The sequence below is a fragment of the Copadichromis virginalis genome, linkage group LG10, assembly GCF_057382275.1.
Source record: "Copadichromis virginalis isolate Kocher_CV1m ecotype Utaka linkage group LG10, C_Virginalis_male_GT1.1, whole genome shotgun sequence".
NCBI lineage: Eukaryota > Metazoa > Chordata > Actinopteri > Cichliformes > Cichlidae > Copadichromis > Copadichromis virginalis.
The window spans coordinates 23,688,237-23,715,753 of record NC_140627.1 but is presented as its reverse complement, the minus strand read 5'-3'; the positions used below and the strand labels follow the sequence as shown (position 1 = coordinate 23,715,753).

Sequence of the window (27,517 nt, the reverse complement as noted above, 5' to 3'; positions counted from 1 at the left end):
AGGTACTATGAGGTTTTTAAAATATAATGATGTGTGATTATTCAAGACCTGGTAACTGAAGAGAAGGATATTAAATTAAACTTTGGTTCTGCACATTTGTTTAATATGCAAACTGAACATCAAAAATGTCTCAAAGTTTAATTAGAGTGTTCCTGGAGGTCAAGGTAATGCCATCTAGACTGGTTAGACACTATGTTTCTAAGATTTTTAGGGCTGAGTGCAATAACCTCCGTTTTGACTGAGTTTAGAAGCAGAAAATTAGAAGTCATACAGATATTTGTGTGTTTAAGACGTGCATGTAATTTAACTAAGCGTTGTATGTCATCTGGCAAATACGGGAAAACAAACTACTGGGGGGAAAAATTAAAGGCAAAGAAAAGCTGCAGGTTTTGTACAGCAGTGCTGTTGCACTGGTGGACTGCAGCGGTACTGGAGCCGGCTGGGCTGGAAATCAGTGAGCTCATTCTGGCTACGCTGACAGGAGGGCGGGGCTCCCAGCATCATCACCACCGGCCATCACTTCATTGTACGGGGCTGCTGCTGATGCAGAGATCATAGCAGGCGATTGTGTTTCTCTTAGTTAGTAACGGAAGCATGCCATGGATGTGGTTTCTCACCCGTTAGGTCTTCACATTGGATGGGAATCTGTTGTGAGGTAAGGCGATGAAATCTGTCGGCAGTGTGGCTGCTGTAGTTGAGGTTTATCACCGTCTGAACTGGGAGTTCCTGAGACTAGCGGGCCTGTTGGCTTGACTCACATTGATCAGCCCAGAAGCGAAGCGAGAGATATAAACTGGTTTTGTTTTTTTAATCTCACCTCTACTGGAGCGAGGAGAGGCCACCATCGCGTTCTGTGGCACAAAACCCTAAAGCGTGTCTTATTTAGCCGGCAGCAGAGATCTAGCCTGCCTGTCGGAAGTGGCAGAGCTCGGCCTACACCAGCAAACCCTTTAAAGATGACGAGGATGGAGCCTGAGTCCGGATTTTCCTCGCCATGCAGAGCCGGATGCTCACGCTACATCGAGCATATTTCGAGCTTTTCGTAGCCGTGATTGTTGTGCTGTGTGGATCCCAGGTGGTGTTGCTTGTGCCTCTTGGTAAAGACAGATAAGCATCCTTTTCTATAATTATTAGGCACGTGTGGTTTTTCTGGACGTGAGTTCTGTTTTTTCCCTTCTTCTTCTGCTTGACAGATCGTTACACATTGCTGGCCGTGTCGTAAAAGGAAAGGATGCTGCAGTGATGCTGCAAGAGGATGCTAGTCCACAGTGGGTTGGCAAGGCCTCCAGATTGAGGCTCAGAGTCTGTAGCCTACAACTGCCTCGGGGTGTTACACTGGCCTGATTTAACAGACATCACCCCAGCTGGGAAGGTGTTTGTCACAGTATTGTTTCATGGCCAGGGCAGATGCAGGCTAATAACTGACCACAAGCTAATTGTTTATAGATTGCTTTATAAATGCAAGAGTCATCCAATACAAAACACCAATAGCAAAATGTGGCAAAAGGAGATGGCAAAAACACGAAAAAAATGAGATAAGACCTTTTTTTCTTTGGTTGGGCCTGTGGGCTTATTACTAATAATAATGCTTTATAAATATGTTAAATATGTTGCTGTTGTCAGAACCAGCTGAGCAGAGGTGAGGAAGTTATATATATCCCTGTATCATTAAGTCTAGAATCCTATTTTCAGTTCTTATCCATGCATCATCAAGGATTACTTTGGGTATAAAGAGGAATTTATCGTCCTGAACAACTACAAAAGCTTGCAGCTTTAACATAACAGTCAATGCTAATGCCATACTATAATTGCAAGCCATCACTACATATTACAGCCATATTGTAGATGTTATAATGTCTGTGGACATTTAGCCAGGTATACAGGAAAAATTACAAATTAAAATTTGCAATAACAACAATGCAAACCACCATCTCTGTTTTCTGTTTCAACAAATGTATTTTTCAATTTGTTAATCTTGCAAGATACACCTTATTTCCTACTCTTATTAATAAACTATTGTTTTAGAATTATATTTACTTTTTCAACTTTAATTTGTTTAAATATGAATTATTAAATAAAAAAATGAAAAGAAAACCAAGTATTTTAAACATGGAGCAGATGTACACCATAGTCATTTAGATCCATTTCCTGCACTATTTCCAGCATTAGCAGAGCTCTGCTTATACACAGGGTTGGTATTTTGACCTCAGGCAAATGGATTAGAAAGCATCTTTTGGTCAGGACTGAAATGTAATCCGAAAACAAGAAGAACAGTTCTTCTTCACTTCAGCCAAAGTGATGGCACGTTGAACCAGGTTATGTCACAGCTCTATACCAGACTGATTAAACTTAGTTTGCCCCTCGATGTTGGGGCAATACTGGCATTGGTCTGGCTAACTTTTACTGAGAGGGTTGCATAATGGGGATTAACTAAATCAAAAATAGTCCTGAAATGCAAGATTGTGTTTGCTGAAAAAAGAACATGACAGAAAGATAAAGCTGAAAGTGACAGTTGGTTGAGCAGTCACAAACACGTGGACATAACAGTGCTAAAGAGATCAGTCTGTGCGTCTAGGTCTGGTATTAGGGAGGAGGTTGGATTTCTGCTTCACATCTGGAACACGAGCTGCCAACAGTGTTCAGTCTGTGTTTACAAAATCATATTACACATATCATATCATATCTGTGAGCCTTAAGTGATAACTGTTAGGTGGATTGTGACATTTATGAATCATATTGAATGACTGAACATACAGTAGGGTATTTATTCCTGTGTGCTTTGAATTTGGCAGAGAATTATGTATACAAGAAACACATTGTACCTGCATGTAGACATGGTCCAGACAGTTGAATTATCAGATTCACAGTTCTCTGAACCAGAAGTTAGAGAGGAGAATGGCCAGACAGAGCTAATAACAAAGGCAACTATAGCTCAAATAAACACTTGTTGCAGCCAAGGTATGCAGAAGAGCATTTCTGAACATGTAATACCTTGGACCTTGAAGCAGATGGGTTGTGGGTGCAGAAGACCACACCAGGTGCTGCTTCTGTCAGCTAAGAACAGCAAACTGAGGCTACAACCCATATGTGCTCATCAAAATTGGACCATAGAAGATTGGAAATAACGTTGCCTGGTCAGATCAGTCTCGATTCCTGCTGCAACTGTCGAATGTTTGAATTTGATGTAAACAAAATAAAAGCATGCATCCATTCATCCTCAACAGTTCAGGTTGCTGCTAGTGGTGTGACGCTAATGGGATATTTTCTGCATGAAACTGTGATCCAATCTGGTACTAGCAATGTGTACCTAAAAAGTGGCTGGCATGTATGTTTTCAGTTTTGCACTACTAGTGTTCATAGTAAAGCAGTGTAAAAATCCACATCAATAGGTGGAAGGCTTGGTGGTGGCACATATTAAACAAAAGACTTCCAACCATGTGACTGTTTGGACAGGGTTAGGGAAAAAATGCTTGGCTAGGCTTTGAGAAAATCCCGATATGGGGAAAATGAACCTTTTCAGAATGTTATCCACAGAATTCTAGCATCTGTAAAAAGCTTAAAGCTTACTTAAAAAAAGCTTACTGTAAAAGGTATAGTCCTACAAGTAGTGCTGACGCCTGTTTTCTGAAAAAGATAAGGTGTTTTACATGCCCTTACCACAAGAGTAAGTTTACATATAAAGGGGTTATTTCAGTCATCTTCAAGCTTGACCACTGTTTACCACATACTGTATAAATAAATGTTTGCAGAAATCAGTAGGGTCCCGTTTTGGAGCAAAGATTGTATGTAATCTCTTTATGATACATAAAATCAATGGCAGTGAATTAGCTGCCATTGATTTAAATGCATTTGGCAAAACTGTAACACACACTGCTATATGCAGAATCAGCATGTAGTCCAGGTTAACATTAAATCACTAGCAATTGTTCAAACAATGCAAAAATGCGTCCTTGTGACCATCAATCATTTCTGTGTTTTAACTCTATTTTCAGTCACACTGAAGCTGCGGCTCGTATTTCTAATGCTCCCTCTGATAGTCTGCTGGAAAATCCAGCGCTAACAACCAAATTTAATGTCTGAGGAGTCAAAAGTGGGTCATGGTGCCAGTGTGCTTCGTGTCGTAGTATTTAATGCACACAAGCTCACATTGATACACCAACACCATGATACATGCACATACACTCATTCAGAGTGCAAAGAGAAAATCAGTTCTTTTTCATTCTTAGCTATTTTTTTCATATTAAAAAAATCAGTTACTGTGAGCATGGATGGTTTTAGTTAAGACTTACCAATCATATCTCCCAGTCATCACAGTACTATTACTACAAAACGTGTTCCACTTACATGGTTTTGTTTTTAGTGTGTTTGACCAGTGGTTGTTGAAGCCTAACTTAGGGACATTTTATAATGTGAATGATGCCATCACACTTTAAAACTCCTAGGTCATTGTCCAGCTGTGCAGTTCCTTAGAGCTTTTTCACATTTTAGCTCTCTGTTCTGTGTATTCTAATGTATTTTGTAGTGTATTGACTTCATGGCTTAGTCGTGACACTCTAATGAACTCTGTTTGAAGCTTCTGACCCCTACTATCATTGAAAAGCTCAGATAAAGTTGTTGTTCTCCTTGCTCAGCAACAAATTGCATTAACATTTAGATCAACACATTGTTTCTCAGTATTGGATTAGAAATTGGACAGTTACAATATTATTATTTTAGGTGATCTAAAATCTGCCTCGAAATGAATACCAGAAGTCTTTAAGATGTCACATTTACCATACAGCTTCAAAAGGCAGTAGCAGTCACTCAGTACAGCTGTGACTTTTTCCTGTTTTACATGCATTTCTTAGTGAAGCTTCAAGCTCACCTGGAACTTTTTTAGGACTGAATAGCCGACAAAAATATCAACTAACTCGAAACCATAGTTAAGCACTTAGACACTAGAGATGTAGATTTTTTTTCTCTCTCAGGAATTGATGAAAATTATACCAAAAGGAAAGTGGATTTTGGGCTAATAGTTATTAATGGCATTCTGGCACCTTCAGTTAAAGAGCAACTAAACCTGATAGGGGGATTTATGCATAATACAGTAAAAGGAGTTTTTCTTCAGTGAGGTAATAAAAAAATAAAAAATAAAAAAGCAAATATCACCAAACACAAAAACATGTTTTAATGTAGCTTGCCACAGCGTGTCTGCTAGGTAGACGTACAGTCGGTTTATTTTTCAGGGAGTGGAAAAAGAAATCCATTACATTACAACATCTGTGACATTTTCAGGGATGGAGAAAGATGTAAGAAAGTGAGGAAAGGCGAGAAAGATAAGAGATTTTTCAAAGGTAGAAACTGCAAGGACATTTGAAAAACTGGAATTTTAAAGCTTCTTGTAATGTCCTAATTGATTCTGTAGTGTTTGGATCGAAACATAATGTTGCAAATTTCTTTTTTTTATACTGTGAAAGTCATTCCAAACAAAGTGAAGTATAAGAACTTTGTGTTTTTCAGAGGGTGTCGTTTAGAGCAGGCTGAAGTCACTAGCTTGAAAGACTGCGGTGAAGTTTCCAGTAATGCACCACTATATGCTGGATGCAGAGTGGCTGTGGTGTTCATGTTCAGTGTTAGGTTACATCTAGGATTGCAGACATCACTTTAAATTTAAGGTGATGACACTGATTAGATTCACTTGCCAAATCCTTCCTTTTGCACTAGCTTTATGCTGTCTAGGTGTTGGAAAGCAGCCACGGTAGCTCGCGTAACCTTGCTTATTTGTTTGAATTCAGTTGACTAAATCCACAAAGAGCAGAGAATCTGGTCAGCCGATGACAGCCTGTACATAACAAATCTCACAATGAAAATTACTGTGAGTTATTTCTAGGTGGTTCTTTTCCCCATACACTGCTACACACAATCTTTTCACGCCTGCCAAATCTCACTTTACCCTCTGCTTGTCAGGTGTACAGTAGTACCATGAGAAAAAATAATTGCTTTTGCTATCTGTCTGTGAGACAAAATATTTTGGTAAGTTGGATTTCTAATTGATATTATGCATTTATGTTTATTATATCAACAATATTTAAGACCCTGTTAAAAACTTCAAAATAATCAACTGACAATAAATAAATAAATGTCCATCTTTGTTCAAGTGCAATTAAACAATTGTTGAATTAGAATTATGGACCATTTAATTGTTGGAGAAATTGCTGTTGAGTATTTTAAAGGTTTTTTTATACTTGGTTGGCATCTCTTTGCCTGTCATCTCCACATAACTCAAGTCGATTGCTTACCATGCAGTACTGACCTATAAAGATATCCTTGTATACGGTATAAACACTGGGAACATAGACAGCAGTCCAAGAAACATGTTTTAAATATCAGCACTGAATTGAAGGTGAACGTGATTGGTCACAAATGCATAAAATAGTGGTCTTTGTGGATTAAAGAGGTATGGTCACCACATATATTTGATCTCATAGCATTAGCATCCTGGTTTGCTCACATGAGCTATACATTTTAGAGATAATGGTTAAATCTCTATAGTTAAAAATGTATTATTCAAGTGATGCTGCTGTGATGGATGCTTGATCTTCTTGATCTGCTGAGTGCTCACTAGTTCTTAGAGGAATACTGTCAACAGAGTTTGAAAGATTTGGTTCCCTAAACCCTTCTTGGCATGAAAGATGCATTTTCATTAACTTGTCTTAGTCTGTGAGTCCATAAAGTGTTACCCAGTTATGTCATTTCTTATCCAAGAGGCTGCTGTAGCTGTCGGGTTTCTTACAGTTAGTTTCGACGGCTACCAGGAAGCTTGTATAAGGTACTGATACTCTAAGATTTTCTTTTATATAGTTTCTTAGTCTTGTGTGATGTTGATTGCTAATATTGTTGTAAAGATTTTGAGTGATTGTGTTGTGTGAAGTATGTTGAGTGTATATTGCACTTTTTAAAAATATAGCAAGTTGTCATTTTTTGCAGTATTAGGGTTGAAATTTGTCTCTTTACAAAAGAGTCTTGTGTTGTCTTAGCATCCTTTATTGTTTTATTTATTTCCTCATTTGAATCTATTTAAACTTTTTATGCAAATGAAACATGAATAATTTGCTAAATGGCTTGTAACCAGTCAGCTTTGTCCAAATATAAGATATAGGTTTAGAGTTTAGTGTTCTAGTGAGCTACAGTTTTTATGATTGTTACGTTTCGGTGTGTCAGTGTTTTGTTTTTGCGTGACTGTCATGTATTTCCTGCGTTACTTTGAAAGTCTGTGTTATTTTAGTGTGTTCAGTTTACATTTTTCCTGTCTCGTCAGTTCTAATTTGCCCCAGCTGTGTTTCCCTCCTGTGGTCCATTCCCTGATTGCTCCCTCTATGTATTTAAACCCTGTGTTTCAGTGTGTCATGGTCGCGATCTCCCCCGTGTTGTAAATAGTTTGGTGTTTTGGTGTAAATAAATAGTCTGTTGTAAATAGTTGTGAATGGGTTTGTTAATATTTTCGTTTGAGACACCTTCGTTTTGGGATTTTGGTGGAGGGCCTTCGTGGTTTTATTTTTCCTTATCTTTATTTTTCTACGTTGCACCCCGGTTGCCTAGGCCGGGGTGTAACGTGATGATGATCCCCAATCACAGCATTATAATTTTATCATAATATAATACTAAAATATATCTGAGAGATGCCTCTCAGACTAGCTTAAATTGTCCATTACCTGCCATTTAGCAGCTTCCAAAAAATTCCTTACTTTATATGCAAGGCTTCCCGCTATAAAACCCCATGTTTAAATATTAAACTGGCTCTCATTGGAAAAGAGGACAGTGCTGAGTAAGAATATTACTTGGCTGTTCCTGAGGGAAATATAGATCACAAATGACAGCTCTGAAGGATTTTTTTGCTATTTGTTAACAAGCAAGGAAATATGAATCACAATCCTTCCCTAAAAATCTTGTTGAGAGTCACCAAAGATGCCTGATACTGAAAGTGAAAACTAGAAGTAGAAGCCTGTAAGGTTAAAAAGTGGGTACTTGTGTTGCACTGAGCAGTGGGACCTATAATGCCTCTGTGTGGGTGAATAATGTTAATTTGGCTAGCCAACAGATCATTTCCCTGCTGGGGAACGTAACTGCAATCAAATTGACTTAGGCTTATCGCAAATACATATCTAGCCTACTCCTCCAGAACAGTATCTGGCTTCTGTGGATGGTTTGTAGGTTAATACAGTATTAGTAGTCATGGTGAGGCGGTTGGCTTTGCATGATGATGGTCTAGTCAGTTTAACCAAAATGAAATAAGATGACTTGTCAATGAATTATCAGCATTACTATTATTAGAGTTTTCATATATGGGTATTGCACTCATGCCACAAAGGAGAGTGTTGTACATTGTATAACAACATTATGAATATCAAAGAAACAGGAAGTGTTCCTGTAAATGTAGAGTACCTCAACTGCCTTAGTATTTTCCATATTATAAAAACTTGTGTACAATACACCAATGTAAACTTATATCAAATGTATATTTTCCAGTCAACATTTGCTTTTTCTGTGTTCAAAAACACACGCGATGGGTGAAGAAACAACCCGGTTTGCCTTCAAAACAACATGAAAACTACATAAATCCTCCAAAAAGTGTTTTTCACATCACTTGTGGCTCTGGAAAAATTGTTATAGGGACTTGTTAATATGGCCAAATATTTAATTATTTCATAATAGTCGATCTAATTAATTAAATATTAAGAAAACAAATATATATATATATATATACAATTGAATTGGCAGGAAAAATATCTGTTGAAATATTTCATGTTTAAGGGTGCAAATCTGGTTATACTTTCACATCATACTTAGAAATCTACTGAAGATGCAAACTCGAGTAAGCTCAAGTTTCCTCTGCAAACATTTTCAAATTCGTTCATAGATTACAGACAGTGGTGTTAAAATGGTAATGTACATGACATAACTGTCCTGCACTCTTATTGCAAATCATTTTTGAAGTTGCTACTTGTTGCTACTTCATTAGTGTTACTTTGGACAGCCTCCTGAAGTGATGCTTAATAACGTCAGCAGTACTTCTGAAAAGCCGCACTGTAAACTAACTGCAAAATAAGGAGCCCGTGTGGACTAAACGTGATGATTACTTCATCTCTAATCTGCATCGTCAAATCTGTTAAGCAATGTTATGTCATTCCACTTCAGATTATGAGGGACGTAGTCCAGTTCCTTGTGAGTCATTGTGACAATGCACAGTCTTTTTCACTTTCATATGAACATTTTGTGGGTAGTGTATTAGAGGAAAACAGTCTGCACGTCTCTACAAATGTGTTAAAACAGTGACCTTGTAACAATGTTTCCAAAGAGTTTAGAAACAGTTTAATCTATAAACCTTTGGTTGAATCTGCATAGAACAGGCAAAGTCACGAATAGCTGATAGTCATATTTATATGTATATATATGCCATTTAAGAAGAATTTTAGCAGCACAGCCATTACAAGAGCCTAGTAATGGCTAACCTTCATCATCCAAATCATCAAGGGACTATCTATTTCTGTGTTCTTCATAAGGTATTAAAAGTAAAGTTTAAAATTTCAGCAGAATACATTTTTATGACTAATATTAAATACAACATGTGTGTTGTACACACAGTCACACGCAATACATCATACTCTGTTTTTCATAATTAACATATTTCATGTTAGCATATGCATAATACATTAAAAAAGGCACCAAACCTGTAATCTTTAGACTGCAACTCCAGATGGTAATTTGAGTATTTATTATTTATCTATTATTTTTTTTAGACAGATTGGTCAAGGTAAAGCCTATATTTACCTTCTTGTGTAATTAATTTGATTGCCATAAGAACAATGTCTGTTTTAATCAGTAAAGCAACATATATATGAGCTAAAAGCTGTCCTTTTGGCTCATGAGTTTGCCATTTATTTTTCTCTACCACTGAGCAAGACATTGAAGCCTTACTGTACATCTTACACGCAGATGCAGTAAGTGCGGTAGGCCTGCATTACCATCTTTAGGTGACCTTAGCTTCTTGAGGTGACTGTTGTTGTGATTTGGTCCTATATAAATAATATTGAAATGAACTGAGCATTATTTTACCCCGGACTAGTGTGTGAATGTGTGAAAATAGACTGGGTTCAGTAAACTGATAGGACAAGTCTCTCATAGTCTCTCAAGTCTCTCATAGTCTTATTTTAGCCCAAATGTCCTATATTTGCTGCACAAGTCTATCTGTGGCTTTTAGCAGGTCGTTGGCTTTCAGATGACCTCAGGCTGTGCACAAACAGAAGTCAGATTGTGGGGCAGGAAGGATTACCACTGACTCGGCATATCCAGACAACCATCTGTTCCAAAACCACTTTGGTTTGATAATAAGCCAATATGATCAGGACAATTTCACTTCCTACTTGCTTGTTCAGGTTTTATTTACACCGCAAAATTTCTCAAATGAAAATCTCTTGCCACAGAAATTGTCATTATTGGCTTCTTTCTGTCTAGGCAAAGCTTCTTGTGACACACTGGATCTGTATGACCTTAGGGATTTACCATAACATCATGCATGTGTAGGTCATCATACTGATAGTAAAAAATTATGAGGATGTTTCTATTGTGTGCATTGTGTCTCAAAACATCAGTTTTGTTGCTATGTTTCCAGGAATTTATTATTTCAAAGTACAAGAATCTTAATCATACTCTGTTTAAAGTAAATCTGGACTTGCTTTGTCTAACTCTGTCACTCTTTTGTCTCTCCTCCTACCCCAAGCCCTTGTGTCTAATAGGAGAATGAGGAAGAGGAGGAACTGGAAACCTTGGGAGCACCTCGGAACGCTTATATGAAGTCTCAATGAAAGCATTAGAACAGCCTCTCTAGTTCTTGAATCAATGGCTAAGAAAGGGCGTACGAAGGGCGAGAAGCCCGAAGCCCTTATTTCTGCCTTACAGGCAGCTAATGAAGATCTCAGGTCCAAGTTGACTGACATTCAGATAGAGCTGCACCAAGAAAAATGCAAGGTACTGTACTACATCTCATATACATATATATATATATCTGGACTATTATCTCTTGGACCACTTTCTGTGTAAATACAGTATTTTTAAAACCTTAATAAAGTTTAAATGTTAAAATGTTCAGAACCATCACTGACAGCTTGAGAAATTTTTATAGTATGTACACTGAACAAAAATATAAACGCAACACTTTTGTTTTTGCTCCCATTCCCCATGGGATGGACGTAGAGACCTAAAATTCATTCCAGATACACAATATAACCATCCCTCCCAAACAGTGGTCACAAATCAGTCCAAATGTGTGGTAGTGGGCACATCTGCCATATTGAGATAATCCATCCCACCTCACAGGTGTGCCACATCAGGATGCTGATCTGACATCATGAGTAGTGCACAGGTGTACCTCAGACTGCCCACAACAAAAGGCCACCCTGGAATGTGCAGTTTTTTGCGCTATTGGGGGTCTGGGGACCCAGAACCGGTCAGTATCTGGTGTGACCACCATTTGCCTCATGCAGTGCAACACATTGTCGCATGGAGTCTATCAGATTGTCAATTGTGGCCTGTGGAATGTTGGTCCACTCCACTTCAATGGCTGTGCGAGGTTGTTGGATATTCGTGGGAACTGGTACACGCTGTCGTATACGCCGGTCAAACACATCCCGAACATGCTCAATGGGTGACATGTCCGGTGAGTATGCTGGCCATGCAAGAACTGGGACATTCTCAGCTGCCATCTGCCCTGAACAATGTGAACCATGATTCATCCGTGAAGCGCACACCTCTCCAACGTGCCAGACGCCATCGAATGTGAGCATTTGCCCACACAAGTCTGTTACGGCGACGAGCTGGAGTCAGGTCAAGACCCCGATGAGGACGACGGGCATGCAGTTGAGCGTCCCTGAGACGGTTTCTGACAGTTTGTGCAGAAATTGTTTGGTTGTGCAAACCAATTGTTCCAGCAGCTGTCTGGGTGGCTGGTCTCAGACGATCTTGGAGGTGAACCTGCTGGATGTGGAGGTCCTGGGCTGGTGTGGTTACACGAGGTCTGCGGTTGTGAGGCCGGTTGGATGTGCTGCCATATTCTCTGAAACGCCTGTGGAGACGGCTTATGGTTGAGAAATGAACATTCAATGCACGGGCGACAGATCTGGTTGACATTCCTGCTGTCAGCATGCCAATTGCACGCTCCCTCATTGCTTGTGGCATCTGTGGCATTTTGCTGTGAGACAAAACTGCACATTCCAGGGTGGCCTTTTGTTGTGGGCAGTCTGAGGTACACCTGTGCACTACTCATGATGTCAGATCAGCATCCTGATGTGGCACACCTGTGAGGTGGGATGGATTATCTCAATATAGCAGATGTGCCCACTACCACACATTTGGACTGATTTGTGACCACTGTTTGGGAGGGATGGTTATATTGTGTATCTGGAATGAATTTTAGGTCTCTACGTCCATCCCATGGGGAATGGGAGCAGTAACAAAGGTGTTGCATTTATATTTTTGTTGAGTGTATATATATATCTGGACTATTATCTCTTGGACCACTTTCTGTGTAAATACAGTATTTTTAAAACCTTAATAAAGTTTAAATGTTAAAATGTTCAGAACCATCACTGACAGCTTGAGAAATTTTTATAGTATGTATTTATGAAAAATAACCAAACCCTTCCTTCCGTGTTCCTCTAAAGGTGAGCAAACTGGAGCGAGACAAGGTGCAAGAGGTGAAGCGGGTGCGAGAGCAGGAGCAGCACCGTCATACTGCCATGCTAACAGAGCAGCGGGCAAAGTGGCATGAGGAAAAGCAAAAGGAGCTCCAGGCTCTCAGGGAAAACCTGACACGGCAGCACGAGCAAGAACTGGCCCGCCATGCTAAAATCAAAGACCAGGAAAACCAGAGGCTGAAAGCAGCACTGAATGCCATGCGTGATGGCAGTGGAGAGAAGGTGAGTTTAAAGATGTCCGTTAAACAGATTTTAAGATTTTCATTCCACCCTACACTTACTTGTGTTTCAGAAAAATGTAAAAAGAATAAATAAATAAAACTCTTATCAACCTAGTCAACCTTTTTCTTTCTGCCTTCACTTTTTCAGGTACGCACAGCACTGACTCTTGAAGCCAAGGAGGACGCACGTCGTTTCTTTGACCAGGAGAGAGTTAAACTCCTGCAAGAGATAGCAGAGCTGAAGTCTACTAAAAAGCAGACTGACGAGGCTCTCAGCAACATGATCCAGGCTGACAAGATGAAGGCTGGGGACCTGCGGGTGGAGCACCAGCAGCACCAGGAGCAGATCTCTAAGATCAAATGGGACTGTGAGAAAGACATCCGCAGACTGGTATGAACAGTCACTGCAAATAAACACCATAAAACTAGAAACAGGTTTCACATGTATCTTCAACATATGAATAATGAGCATGTCAAAATTTCTGCGTCCATGAATCTGTGACCTTAGGACTCATAAATAACTACACATAAAAAATGTTAGGGAAATCTATTTATGTTTTATGTGTTTGAAAGAAAAAAAACAGATTTTTAAATCACCAAAAATAAGTGTTGGTATACTCTTTAAAATCTTTTATTGTTTGAGCTTTAGTAGACACAACTCTATAATGGATTCACTCTCTCACGAGACTTCGAGAAGTATTCAAAGAATTTTAACAGGAATCATTACTTGAATAGTTTCTCTAGCTAGCCTGTGTCTACAACAGAGTATACAGTAGTCCGCACTTTAGTGCGAGTTGCATAGAGAAGAATGGGGTAGATTTCTATCTAATTAAATGAGCTACATTTGTGTTTAATGCAACCTATGTAAGAACAAAAGAGCAGCAGGGAAAACATTTTCATTTGTAACCTGCATAACGTAGAAACCTGGTGCTGAGAGAGTTTAATTATGGACACATCTAATGCTGCAAATTTCCTTCCAAATTGCTATCAAGGCAGTCTTTGTAATTTATCGGTCAGTCGAAATGCCTAAAATTAGCTTTTATTTAGCCAATAAAAAAAACAACAACAACATGATATTAAAATATCTGCATAAAATCTTTTCACACCTTTAAAACAAGCTTTAAAAATACTGATCAAGCCCTGAAAATAACAAAATAATTGCAAAATAATTTGTGGAATACATCCTTTAAGTGATAGGTTGCACGACAATGCCAGATGTAGCAAACATAATACAAATTAAACGTCATATATTCAATTTTATATTACATTTATGTCATTTTAAAATTTAATCAGAAGGCTCAATAAACACTGCACTTTCAAAAAAATTTCTCATAATTGCTTCATGGTTCAAGCATAACATGGTTAGGGTCAACTATTTATGGGTCTGTTGTTCCTCTCTACTTGTGTAAGTCGGTCTGGTTTCTTTACAGCTGTTTGTTAGTTTTTTAGAAATACATTAAAAGAAAATACAAACAAAAATCATATTAAACTTTCTGTTCTAACATTTAAAACCCTAATTCTGATCATAATGTCATAAAGAGTGATGGGAACAATTCGGATAGCATCGGAAATAAAACGCCTTCCTTTCAGCCATTACTTAATGATTTTTCCATTTCCTTCTCCCACACCGCAGGTGGACGAAATCAAAGGTAAGGACCGCACCATTTTCGCTCTGGAAAAAGAACTGGAATCGACATCGGGTTACTTACAGAAGCTGCAGCTTCAGAAGGATGCCCTGGATGAACAGTTATTCCTTGTTAAGGAGGCTGAGTGTGGCCTGGGAAGCCCGAAAAGAGAAATCCCAGGCAGAGCTGGAGATGGTGCGGAGCACTGTGGCAGCCCAGTAAGTAGAGAAACCATCGAGAAGCAGCTCAGGGAATTAAAACAAATAATATTAAACTGCTAATTTAAAAGAAACTGTCTTACTTCTTGAATTCACTTCAATACTTTTGCTGAAGCACTTGAGTGCACTTGGTTTAGATTGTTTTAAAAGTCTAATAGTCAAAATGGAAACCATGTCATGTACACACTCAGGCATTTCTGTAAGTGCCAAACTATAAAAGACTATAAGAGAGGGGCGGTCCGCACATGAATCAGCTCCAAGCTATAATTTAATTTTAATCAGTGCAAAACAAAACCACTACAAGACAGGATGGACTGTTCTGTTTTGCAGTCCATTACATCACGTATTCTTCACACTTCCCTTGTGACTTGATTGGTCAAATGATAAAGGATTGCATTTTGTTTGTTTCAGGACATGAGGAGAAACCAGAGGCGTATGGCTGAACTCAATGCGACTATACGCAAGCTGGAGGACCGCAACTCGCTGCTGGGGGATGAGAGGAATGAACTGGTACGATGAAATTCAAGAAACTTAATTCATTTTTAATGTTTCTGCTTTTCCTTGAAAGTTCCCAGCTGCTGTTTTGTTGTCATCTCTTTTCTTACGGGTCTTCCTTAATCACCATTTAAATTAAATTTATGATTTTTTTCCCCTCACTAGCTGAAACGTGTTCGAGAGTCAGAGAAGCAGTGTAAGCCCCTGCTGGACAAGAACAAGCTGCTGAGTAAGAGGAATGACGATTTGACCCAGACGATCCAGAAGCTGGAGGAGAAGCTGAAGAGCCTGATGAAAGAAAACCTTGAGATGGTCTGCACAAAGTATCAGTAGCCTCATTCTGTATATACGCACGCTGACTTACACTTGAATAGTGTGATCTCAGTGGACACTTCTCTGTGTTTTTTGTGGATCTGCAGAAGGAGAGGATAAACTCTCATCCTCCACTGAAGAAGCTAAAGTCTCTCAATGACCTGGACCAAGCCCATGATGACCAGGAAATAGCCTTTCTCAAGCTTCAAGTCTTGGAGCAGCAAAGCATGATTGATGAACTGACAAGAGTATGTTTCTTATAGTGTTTCAGTAATTTATCAAGTAAGCCATGTTGTTGCCGTGATGCTCTGACATTTTGACACAGTCCTGATACAACACTGAATCTTTCTGCTTAGGTCAGATAGATTCAGATGAAAAGGAAGTAATTTCAGAGGATAATGAGCTATTATGACATCATGGTCAAGATGACCCACACTAGGGACCTGCTCCAAACAGGACATAGTTTGCTGAAAACTGGTGTAATGCTTGTTAATCTTGTGAAAATGTATTGCCATGACTATCCTTACTAGAAAACTAGAAAATCAAGCACAGTATAGAGCATATCCCAGTTTATATGTTTGGGTTTGATAAATATGACCCATAGCAGGAATTTCAGATGAGTTTTTTGTCTACAATCATCCATTTTGATGGTATTTCAATCACACATATTCTAAAACCACATATGTGTTGTTTACATCTGTAGTACACTACTTTGCAAAAGTCTCGAGCCACCCATCATTTTGTCTTCAGGAATAGTTCTCCAGGCTTTTTGAAGGACACCCCAAATCTCTTATGGATTTGGCTGCCTTTTGTTGCTTCACCTGTTAAAATGATGCCACACTGCTGGAGTAATGTTGAGGTCCGGACTCTGGGGAAGCCAACATTTCTATCTAAATGTGCTTTTACTGCACTGGTAGTGTGTTTGGGATCGTCATCATGCTGAAAATAAAATGAAGCTCTTGCCAGTCTGAGCCTTTCCAGGTGGTATTGTGTGGTAAATAAAAATATGGATGATACTTTTCAAGTTATATAATTCCACCAATTTTTAATCAAAATTGATGGAATTTCTCTTTCCCTTCCTTAAGAAGGAAACAGCTGCTACTCCACTGAGACCGTCTCTGATGAGGCTTGATGGATCAACTGAAGGACTAGCTGGATCTCAGATCCGGTGTCAGGTCTTTGATGGATCTGTTTCTCAAAGGTCATGACTTTCACATATTGTTGCAGGAACCTTTTTAGCCCTGCCACTTCTTCTTTTGTCCTTCACTTGTTCAGCTGCCTAATTTCTTTCAAGGATACACGGTCGGTACACCATGCGAGATATGTTAGGTTTTTTGCTAATAGCTCTTTGAGAATCACCTTGAAACATATCAAACTGTGTTATCGTCATCATTTTTTATTATATCCAACTAAAGAAATGCACCACTGGTTTGTCTATTGAGTTAGGTGCCTTTTTTATGCTTGGATGATTCTTAGGTCAGTGTTACGTGTTTAAACAAACAAACAAAATGTTTCTCTGAAAATAATTAGTACTGGACTGAAATTAAGTTAAAAACCAGTGTGTAAACATTCACAGATATTCAGAAAGCCTGGAGAACTATTGCTCTAGACCACTTTTTGTTTCCTTGGAAACAAATATAAAGAATTGAGGGGTGGCTCATGACTTTTGCACACCTATAGCATTTTTGCTATGGGGTAGCTCTTGTAATTTTGCTGCTTCTATAAATTTGATCATGTAACCTAAAGAAAGAAAATCAAAGAAAGTAACTGTGTCTTTAGTCGTATTGTTAAAGTGTGTTGTTCATCTGTCTGATTTTCCAGGACCGAGAAAAACTCCTAAGAAAGAAACGGCATAAAAGAAGTTCAAGGCCAATAAAGGTAGGATAAATTCAATTTGTTAATGGCTGCTTAATTTAAAGTGTGTGTAGAAAGTGTGCATTAAAAAACAGTATGGAAGTCAGTCCTGTTTGAGCGGATTGTTTCAATAAGAGTGTAAACTGTAGTTAAACAAATGAGTGCAAGGAGAAACTCGACCTGTTAATAATGCAAGAAACAAAACTAAAAATTGACAGTATTTAACACAAAACATGGCTTTTTGTTAAATGTGAAGCACCAAAAGGAAAAAAAAGTGTATTGATTGCTCTATCGTGAAAGATTTTGGTATTTATTTTCTGCAGAGGCATATCGTGGTTGATACTTTCTTTGGGTATGATGAAGAGTCTATGGACTCAGAGACATCCTCAGTGGCTTCATTTCGAATGGACAGAACTCCTGCTACTCCTGAGGAAGACCTGGATGATGTATGAGCTTATATTTATCATATCCAAAAGATAGTCTAGCATTAATCTCAGTAATCTCATTTATATTCACATCAGGGCCTTCAATTGTGTTTTTACTTTTTAAACTTCTGCTATCAACATCAAATTTGTTCAGTCATACCAGCTGGGTAATGTTAGCTCATCAGATGTATCAGTATAATGATGCTGTCTCCTAGAATCATAACCTTTGATCTTTTTCCTGTGTGTATCAATCAAGAGTCTAGCCAACGAGGAGTCAGAGCTACGTTTCCGTCAGCTCACCAGGGAATACCAGGCCTTACAGCGAGCTTACGCCCTGCTGCAGGAACAGAAAGGAGGCCTACTGGATGCTGAAATCGAAGCTAAGGTACATGTATAAAGATTAATTAACTAGTTACTGCTCAGTCTGGAAACCTCTGATCTGGTCTGAAACTGTAAAGTTACAATCCCCCAAAAATTCTAATGTCCCCCCGAGGATTATTTAAGTTGGAGGTACAACACGGTTCATTCAAGGTTACGTCTGTCTGCCTTAGCAGTGAGAAATTCAGTTATTGAGAATTTTATTACCACTAGTCTGAAGTATTCATCTAAACACACGATTTATAAAATCATTTTTTGACATTTATTCTATCGTATGAGGCTGTAAAAGAGTCATTTTGAGCGTGGCCACATCATGTGGATGTCAGACGTACTTTTTAATTAGTTCAGCTGCCGTCATTGATTGGGTAATGTCCCATGCTTGACCAGGACACAAAACATTCTTTTAGACTTTTCAGTCGTTCTCTTTTAATGTCTGCATATAGCGACATTATGTACGTCGTATGTTGGGTTGAAATGCTGCAAAAAACCCTCAAAAAACCAAAACAACATTTGTGAGAGTTTTAGGTGTGGCTTAAACAGATCCCATTATAGAGCCTGAGTGCAGTCAGAAGTGAATGTCAGACAAAAATTAAAATCTTGCAAGATTTGTAAAAAATTCTAATGAATATCTGTTTTGCTCCTGGTTCAGGCTCACGAACAGCTCCAAGCAGAGGTTCTCAGGTATAAAGCCAAGATAGAGGACTTGGAGAAGGAACTAACCCTGAAGGGACAGGTAGGCTGCGTAAACACACGTATGAATGAAGGTGTTTGCATGTGTGCATGAAGGGATTGGAAAAAATAACCATATTTGTTTAATAAATATATGAAATGATGTGTACCTTTCCACTAATCAGGACTCCAAATGGGTTGAAGAGAAGCAGCTGTTCCTAAGAAGGAATCAGGAGTTGTTAGAAAAGGTTGGACTCACATTTTTTTCGATAATCAGTGAACAATGAAATAGTGGAAATGAAAACAGACACATTCATTCTGATCCTTTGTGGCACCCAGGTGGAAAAGTTGGAGTCAGACTGTAATCGGCTGCAGCAGGAGCTTCAAGACTCCAAAGATCAAAATGAACTGTTAGAGTTTAGGATACTGGAGCTAGAGGTACGTCACAAAGGGTTTTCTACCAAGTAAGATAAGGGTTGTCTGTGCGCCTAATAATCAGGTGAGCCTAAATAACTTGTGTGTTTTTTACTGAGTTAAAAACGTTTTGCTTTCCCAAGAGCTGAGAAAAAGTGATTTTAGTGTAATTATTACACAAACAACACTCTGGTGATTAAAGCAGCCACATTGGTTTTACATTTCATAGATTTTATTAAAGTGAATTAAACCACAGTGAAATATTTCATGGCAAATCAGGAGAGACTGTAGCCACTTTACAGGGGAAAAGAAGTGGTGTCCGAAATTATCGAATTTTTTCTGAAGGCTGGGGATTATATCGTTTCGTAAAAGTACAAGGTAAACTTTGAGTTGAACACAGTGAGGTTTTAAAAGAACAACACAACACAATCCCTGCTTTAACTCGAGGACTGTGGAGAAGAGCAGAATCGTTGTTTAACAGGGTGCATGCCTCGTGTCTTGGAATGGCTCCAAGAGTCTCTGATTTCCAAGCTCGATAACCAGCTGACAGCAGTTTCTGTGTTCTGGCTTCGCTCTGGTGCAGTGACTGACAGCACCTTACCAAGGCTTTAACTGCCACCTAGTGAACACAGAGGAAAAGTTCTTGCTCGGACGTGCCGTGCACATTCACCTGATTTCACCTCTGGCAACATCAAAGTGATTCAGCCTCGGTTTAAACTAAAAACCTCCAGCGCTGCTGTCAGGTTTGGCATGTCACTAGTCAGATGACAGCGTTTGCAATGAACTTGTGAACCAAGTTAGAAACTTTGTAGCTGAACAAAGACAGTGCTGCGTACTAAAACTCAAGCATGCAAAGAGAAACTGATAGGGACTGATATAATCCATCATTAGAACTCCGGGTAAGACTGTCACTCGTCCTGTTTTTTTCTCTCCTGATTTAAATATTAATTTTAGGCTCCTATGATAGAGATTATGTTATAATGCTGTTATAATTCATAGGAGGCTTGCAGAAGACTTTTTGCATAATAAAAAGTGGGTTTCTTTTTGCTGTTTTAGGAGCGCGAGAGGAGGTCTCCTCCATTCAACCATTTGAGAATGCATCCTTTCTCTGAGGGAGTCAGTGCACTGCAGATCTACTGTATGAAGGAAGGAGTTAAGGTGCGCAGTGAGACGGGCTGATGCTTTATCATAGTTTATCGTTAAGTAGCTAAAAACAGCAAAGATTAAATATTAAAGGAATTTATATGTATTTACACCCTAATCAGTTTTATTGTCTTCTTTCCACAGGATGTATGCATACCAGATCTCATCAAACTGCTGGATATCCTCGGAGACAACGGGGTAAATTCATACGGAACTTAACATTTCATTTTCCGTCGCTAAAACATTTACATTATTAAGGTTTAAATGTCTTTTTTGTGCAGAACTTAAGGAATGAGGAGCAAGTGGCTATTATTCAGGCTAGCACTGTTTTGTCACTTGCGGAAAAGGTAAGGCTGGAAGCTACATTGTGTTTAAATTAACATCAGATTGTTCTGTTGTTTAATAAATCATATTTTGTTGCTTGTTATTTTCCAGTGGATTCAACAGATTGAGGGGACAGAGGCAGCACTGCACCAGAAGATGATGGACCTGGAGATAGAGATGGTGGGACACAACAAGGGGCAGACTTTGTTTCATGATTATCATTTGTGATATGACTGATTCTTCTGCTTAACCTTCTGCCTTTAAGACATTTAATTAACATTCCTTGGATAAAGTCACATCATACCCAAAGAGTCTCCATAACCAGTATTTGAAGCACCATGTGCCTGCTGCACATTAAGTTCTAGACTTGCACCGTGACACTTTAACAGGGAGGCGTTAAATGTTACTTAGTGGCACTGGGCTCAGTTAAAAAAAAAAAAAAAGAATAGATAGGAAAGGAAAAAAGAGAAATAATGACGATGGTTTATTGAATATTCCACGTTGTACCCAGATCCTTCCTGTAAGTTATGACTAGTAAACCGAACAAACAAAAAATCTGTCATTGATGTTGGGTTTTCTTCACAGATCCATATCCTATAGTTTCAAACAGTTAAACCACATGTTAGGAAGTGGTTTAAGTTTATGTTATCACTTCTTTCTCTGCTAAACACTGGTCCTAATATGCTCCATGTGTACAGGAGATGTTTTGCAAACAGAAAGGATATCTGGAAGAGGAGCTGGACTACAGAAAACAGGCCCTGGATCAGGCATACATGGTGGGTGTGTTTTTTGTCTCTTGTACATCTGGGGCTGAGAAAACAGTGCCTCGTTTTATTTGGGGTCTAAATTTCAGTTCCCAAGGTGACACATAATCTTATGATTAGAATCATGACAGTATTGTTAGGCGTGTAGCCGTTTGAAGAAAAGTGAATAAGTTCTTACAAACTTAACTAACAACACTTTTCTACATTGCTTCTCTTCACAGCAAATCCAGGAGTTGGAAGCAACCTTATACAACGCCCTGCAGCAAGACAAGGTCTTTGATTTGTCATCATGCATTTATGCATTGCCGTACAGCCATACATTTTTACCAAAAAAAGGCTAAAGAAAACAAAAACAGTTGTAGCTTTGTTGAGTCTCACCCATCTTTTGAAATGTCACCACAGTCATCTGATACAGTGGGTGAGGTTTATCTAATTAAGATAAGAAATGCCAAATTCCTCCCAAATAATTTGGATCATCGAAGCTGTTGGCACAGCTAGTTCTTGGTAAACGAATGACTGGTGTGAGATTATTAACAGAGATAAAGAAACAGAAAAGGCTTCTACCAGCCCTCAAGGATTCTTATGATTTGATAAAGCCTCAGCTGATAAAGAGCAGTAACACTGGAGGTGTAAGGAGTCTTTCAGATCAATCACAATCCAGTATTTGTGCTTCACGCCTGTCTTCTTTTCACCAGGTGATAAAGTACGGCGAGCCTCTGGATGAGCTTCAGAGGGACGAGCTGCGGACGGCGGTGGAGAAGCTGAGGAGGCAGATGCTGAGGAAGAGTCGAGAGTACGACTGCCAGATCCTCCAGGAGAGGATGGAACTTCTGCACCAGGCCCATCAGGTCTGTTGCTGTCTGTAAATGTGGCTGCTGATGATACAGTAGAGCTTTGCGTGGAAGTAGGTTTGTAGGTCACATGCTTTATACTGGTATTGTTATTATTTTTTTCCCCTCTCTAAATAATTGCAGAGAATTCGTGATCTTGAAGATAAGACAGAAATCCAGAGGAGGCAGATTAAAGACCTGGAGGAAAAGGTAGGATGTGTTTGATGGCCTAATGTGAAAACAATTGGATGCAGAAATATCTCATTTCTCATGATCAGCAGCTTGGCTTTACACTCATAAAGGAACGCTAATTGAATTTTGATAGTTTAGAAGAAAAGATAAAAAGGGACTCAGTCTCAAATCATGTGATAGTCATAAATATGATTTCATAATTCACAATGAGCCACGCCCGCTGCACAGTGAACCTCTGTTCCTGTCCCTTCTGTGACTAACATGTCTCAAGTGTTCCTCTAATTCTCTTCTTCTCTTCCTTTGTCCCTCCTTCATCTTTCTTTCTTCCTATAGTTTCTGTTTCTGTTCTTGTTCTTTTCTCTTGCCTTTATCCTTTGGCCTTGAAGTCTTTGGCGTGTCCTGTAGCAGAGGTGAGTCCTGTTGGGCTTTCGGTAGAAAATTCAAATCACTGCCATCCCTCTTTTTGACCTTGGTTAAATATTTTACTGAGGAAAGCCATAAACCTCAAACAGTTTTACAAATTGACCACTGGGTGGCTCTGTGTCTTTCAGAATCAAGAAAAGATTTGACCCTGGTCTGCACACTCTCCCACCTTCCTTCATCTGTCATTACTTTTTCTTTGTACTCTCATCATCTTTCCACCTATGCAGTTTTGTTACAGTTTCGTGATATTTTTTTCCATGTTTTCTGTATTTCGCTCCATGTTTACATTCTATTTTTACCGTCTTGGTAGCAGATACCATGAGCACCTTTCTATCCATTATATATTTCTTCATTGTCAACTCTTTGGTTATTACCATTGTTTATACCTGCATTGCAGAAACCCTTTGAGGTTTGTGAAATTGTTCTAGATGATTGTTTTTCACCCAGCAATTCGTGTTTTTATAGACTAAAACTAAAGTTACCAAATAATTTATTATGGCTGATGTAAAAACAATATATGGAGAAAAAAATTCATGTTCCCATCTAGCTGAAGATAACAAGTCCAGTGTTCACTAACCTTTTTGCTCTGGTTTGTTCTCTGCTGCTCAGCTGTTTGTGCGTGGAAGGTTAGAAATTTTACAGGTGGTTTACAAGAGGTGTAAAAGCAAGCAAAAGCACTTTGACTGGAAAGAATACTGGGAAGAACACTCAATGGCCGCTTTATTAGGCACACCTCTTCAATCACTCATTAACACAAGTGACTTATCTTAAACCCGATTCTTTGATCCCCATGATAGAACAGAGAAAACCCGACTCAGGAGTGGTCAAAACATTTATAATTCTTTATTCAATCATCTTCTGGAAGAGAGAGCCCTGCACAGCCCAAAACCAGCTGCAGAATCTCTAACATTAGAAGCTAAAAATGTGTCTCATATAGGTGTTATTTTGGTACTTTACACGTCACACATAGTTTAGATACAAACAACTCCTTATATGTTACTAGTTCCAATCCCATGGCAGCAACTTATTGCATTTAGGTTTGTAGACATGTTCAAGACGGCACGCTGACGATCAAATCAAGCATCAGCATGCTGAAAAAAGGTGATTTAAGGGACTTCGAAGCAACAGAAGACCACACTAGATGCCACTATTGTCAGCTAAGAACAGGAAACTGAGGCTACATCTTGCACGTTCTCAGCAAACGTAGACAGTAGAAGATTGCCTGATCTGATGAGACTCGATTTCTGCTGCAACATTTGGATGTCCGGGTCAAAATTTGGCGTAAACAACTTGAAACCATACCATGCTGCGTTATATCAACAGTACAGGCTGCTGCTGTTTGATGTAATGATGAGGGGGATATTTTCTTGACACTCTTTCTGATTTGTAGTACGAACTGAGGATTGTTTCAACACAACAGTCTCCCTAAATATCGCTGCTTACCATATCCATCCTTTTATGACCACAGTGCAGCTCTAGAAACGCATACCTAATAAAGTGGCCAGTGAGTTTAGTCGTAGACTGTAAAGCAAAAACAAATAGTAGTAAAATTCTAATATTCTCATGAGTGACAGCTGAGTACAGAGATTATAATCTTTTGACATAGGGGCTACTCTACTGCTACTGACTGAGCATACCGATATCTAAAGATGATAAAAATGTGCCACATGCTGCACGTTTTGTGTGTTCTAATCTAATCTTTCATGACTTCTCTCTCTCTTTCTCTCAGGTGGTATGTCAGCTTGGGGATCTTGTTTGTGACTGCAGTGTTATTTATTTTCTGGACAAGTGTGAAACGGTGTGTGTAGCAGTGGCTGCTCGTGTCATAACATCAGTGACTGCTGTCGGTATAGCTGGATGTATTGTGTGCTGGTTGGATCACACTTCAGATTTATTATTATTATTATTATTATTATTAATATTGTTTTTTAACCGGGTGAGGTTGGTTCTCATCCTGCTGCCCAGGATGATATTTTTAGGACATTAAATATCTCTCCAAGCAGCTGAGAATACAGACTGCAAGGAATGGCAGGCAATTGGGAAAACAGATATAGTGCATTCAGACATGTACACACACACACACACACACACACACACACACACACACACACACACACACACACACACACACATAAATAGTTTTCAGACACACATGCATTTACAGACATATGCAGTTGCAAACACATGCTTTGACAATTTAAAAACCAAAGCCTGGGATATGTTCTCTCTGCCATGCAGGGTAATAATATATCACTGACCAACATTTAGCCCCAGTGGGAATATAAACAGACAGAGAGCTCATAAACAACAAGGAAAACAAACCACAGGCCGCTCTTCTTTTCCCCCCTCTGTTTTTTTGGCGTTCAAACCTGAAAAGAAGTTCTTGAATGCAACCACCCGGTGAACTGAAGCGAGCCAACTCAGGGCCTTACGCACGCAGAGGCCATTTAAACAGTGCTGGTCTCAGGTCAGATTATAACAAGGAACTTTCGGGACCTGGTTTCTTCAACCAACTGCCCTGACATTGCTGTTCAGAGAATGGTGCTTACACACTGCTTGCACTCTCCAGAGGTCACGTCTGCAAAAGGACACAGCTACACTGCAGAAGCTGGTGTGTACAGACACTAATGGGAGATACGGGACACTCAGGTTGACATGTCTTCACTGGACACACATAACAGACTCGAGTGAAGGAAGGTGAAAATAGATTTTGGGAGAAATGCCACACTTGGATCCACTCAGCTCCACTCAGCCTGGATCTGTACAGGAGAACATACGGATTGTCAAACTGCATCTTCATTTTTTCTCAAAAGCCAGCAGACTGTAAAAGCTTTACCCCCTGGTTGTCTTTTTTTCCCCTCCTTTCTGTTTTTCTTTTACAGCTCCTACCACTGACAGCCCAAGAGAAAACATCCCCATTCTGTATTGTAATATATACATTGTTAATATGTACATGTGTCTGAATAATTTCACGTAGTCTCCCCTTTTTTCTGTGAATAGTGGAAACTTTTGTTTATTCTCTGATGCAGCTTGAACAGTTGATGTACTTGGCAGTTTAGAAATGACTTGACAAGGGTGTAAATTGCTCTGTTTTATTGTGGTGATGGCTGCAAAGATGAACATTGTTTCCTTGAAAATTATAAATGAAAAAAATAATTTTAATATGAATGTGGAATAATATAAATATTTGCCACCCCTTTCCTTCCCCCCCCCATCCTTTATCACATACCGTGTATTGGATTTGTTGTTCTACTGTCTATATCGTGTTGCTCCAGCTGGCCAGCAGGGGGTGCTGCTGTCGACCTGTGCAACTTTCCCAATTTGCCCTTTAAAGAAACATGACCTTTTACCAAACTTGTAAATATTTCAGACTGGTTTCCGATGAGCTCTGGTCACAAAACAACATGTAACAGTCATGTTGTCCGTATTTGTTGGGCAAAATTTCACTCCATACTCTGAATTTTGTAAGGATGAAAGGAAAAAATTATAAAACAACACTACAACATCAGACCTTCCTTTATCCCAAGAAAACTGCAGGTCTCTTCTTTTTCTACTAACCAAAACATCTTTGATACTAATGGCCCTGTTTTGCTAAACTCTGCTGGCCACTTAGGTGTCCACTTCCCCCAAAAGGAAACAGAAGAAAGTGGATGCAACACAACACCTGCTTCACTTCTCTCCCGCTAAGCTGACTCTACCCAGTCCCTAAAATATTTACTACTAATACTCTGCCTGCTCCCCTTTTTACCCGAGCTACTGTATCTGCCACTGAATCACCTATTGTAAGGCCGAGGGTACCTTCTCATTGGATCTCATTACACATCGGACAGTAACTACAGCCCAGTACATTCACTTTAACTTATCGAGGGGGGCGACTGAAAATATTGTGCAAACTCAACAGCAGTTGCCTTAAATGCACTTTCCCCCCTTTTTCTGCCTGTATTTCCATGTTTAATCTATTTTTTCTTTTTCGGGTCATTTATGTATCTCACAAATATACATTACGAGAATGTAATGTGTGACATTACATGTAATGTGTATTCATTTTTATTTTTATTTTACAGAGATTTTCTTTTCTCCTTCTTCTGTCTGTCTTCCAAGGAGAATATATAATCCCTCCTAATTTCATTTAGATTATTTGATAAACAGAAAAACGTAATGCTGTAAAAAACAAAAAAAGATTAAATAAAAAAATATGGCCTATGACCTTGAAGACTAATTTGTCTTCTTTCTGCAAAACAGTTGCTTTTTTTTAAACTCCTTTTTTAATGACACGTAATCTGCTTTTGTCACGCTCAATTAGTTGTTGTTTTATTATGTATTTCAAATATTTAAGTGTTTAGCAAAAGATGTTTTTTTACATACTATTTCCAAAGTCAGTAATTTCTATATCTCCCCGTATCATCGTGTCAAACATCGTTTTCTCACACTGGTTTTGTTTGTAACAAGATTTCCTTCCCCTTCATAAAAAGAGAGCATAGGCTTTGAGCTGTAGCTGGTGG

At 39.0% G+C, this 27,517-nt stretch overlaps 1 protein-coding gene across 1 annotated transcript; it reads left to right on the top strand.

Annotated features, from left to right (window-relative positions):
• The first annotated feature begins 496 nt into the window (after positions 1-496).
• On the top strand, positions 497-27,221 carry jakmip2 (janus kinase and microtubule interacting protein 2). The gene is given in 24 exon segments (XM_085470739.1): positions 497-655; positions 10,757-11,004; positions 12,696-12,950; positions 13,098-13,340; positions 14,583-14,792; positions 15,204-15,302; positions 15,453-15,599; positions 15,707-15,847; positions 17,421-17,477; positions 17,777-17,899; positions 18,135-18,263; positions 18,906-18,989; positions 19,111-19,173; positions 19,265-19,363; positions 20,396-20,497; positions 20,627-20,680; positions 20,764-20,829; positions 20,918-20,986; positions 21,505-21,582; positions 21,792-21,842; positions 22,266-22,418; positions 22,545-22,610; positions 24,745-24,991; positions 24,994-27,221. Coding segments are annotated over 23 exon segments (2,694 nt in total). The 5' UTR covers positions 497-655; positions 10,757-10,875; the 3' UTR covers positions 25,023-27,221.
• The last annotated feature ends 296 nt before the right edge of the window (positions 27,222-27,517 follow it).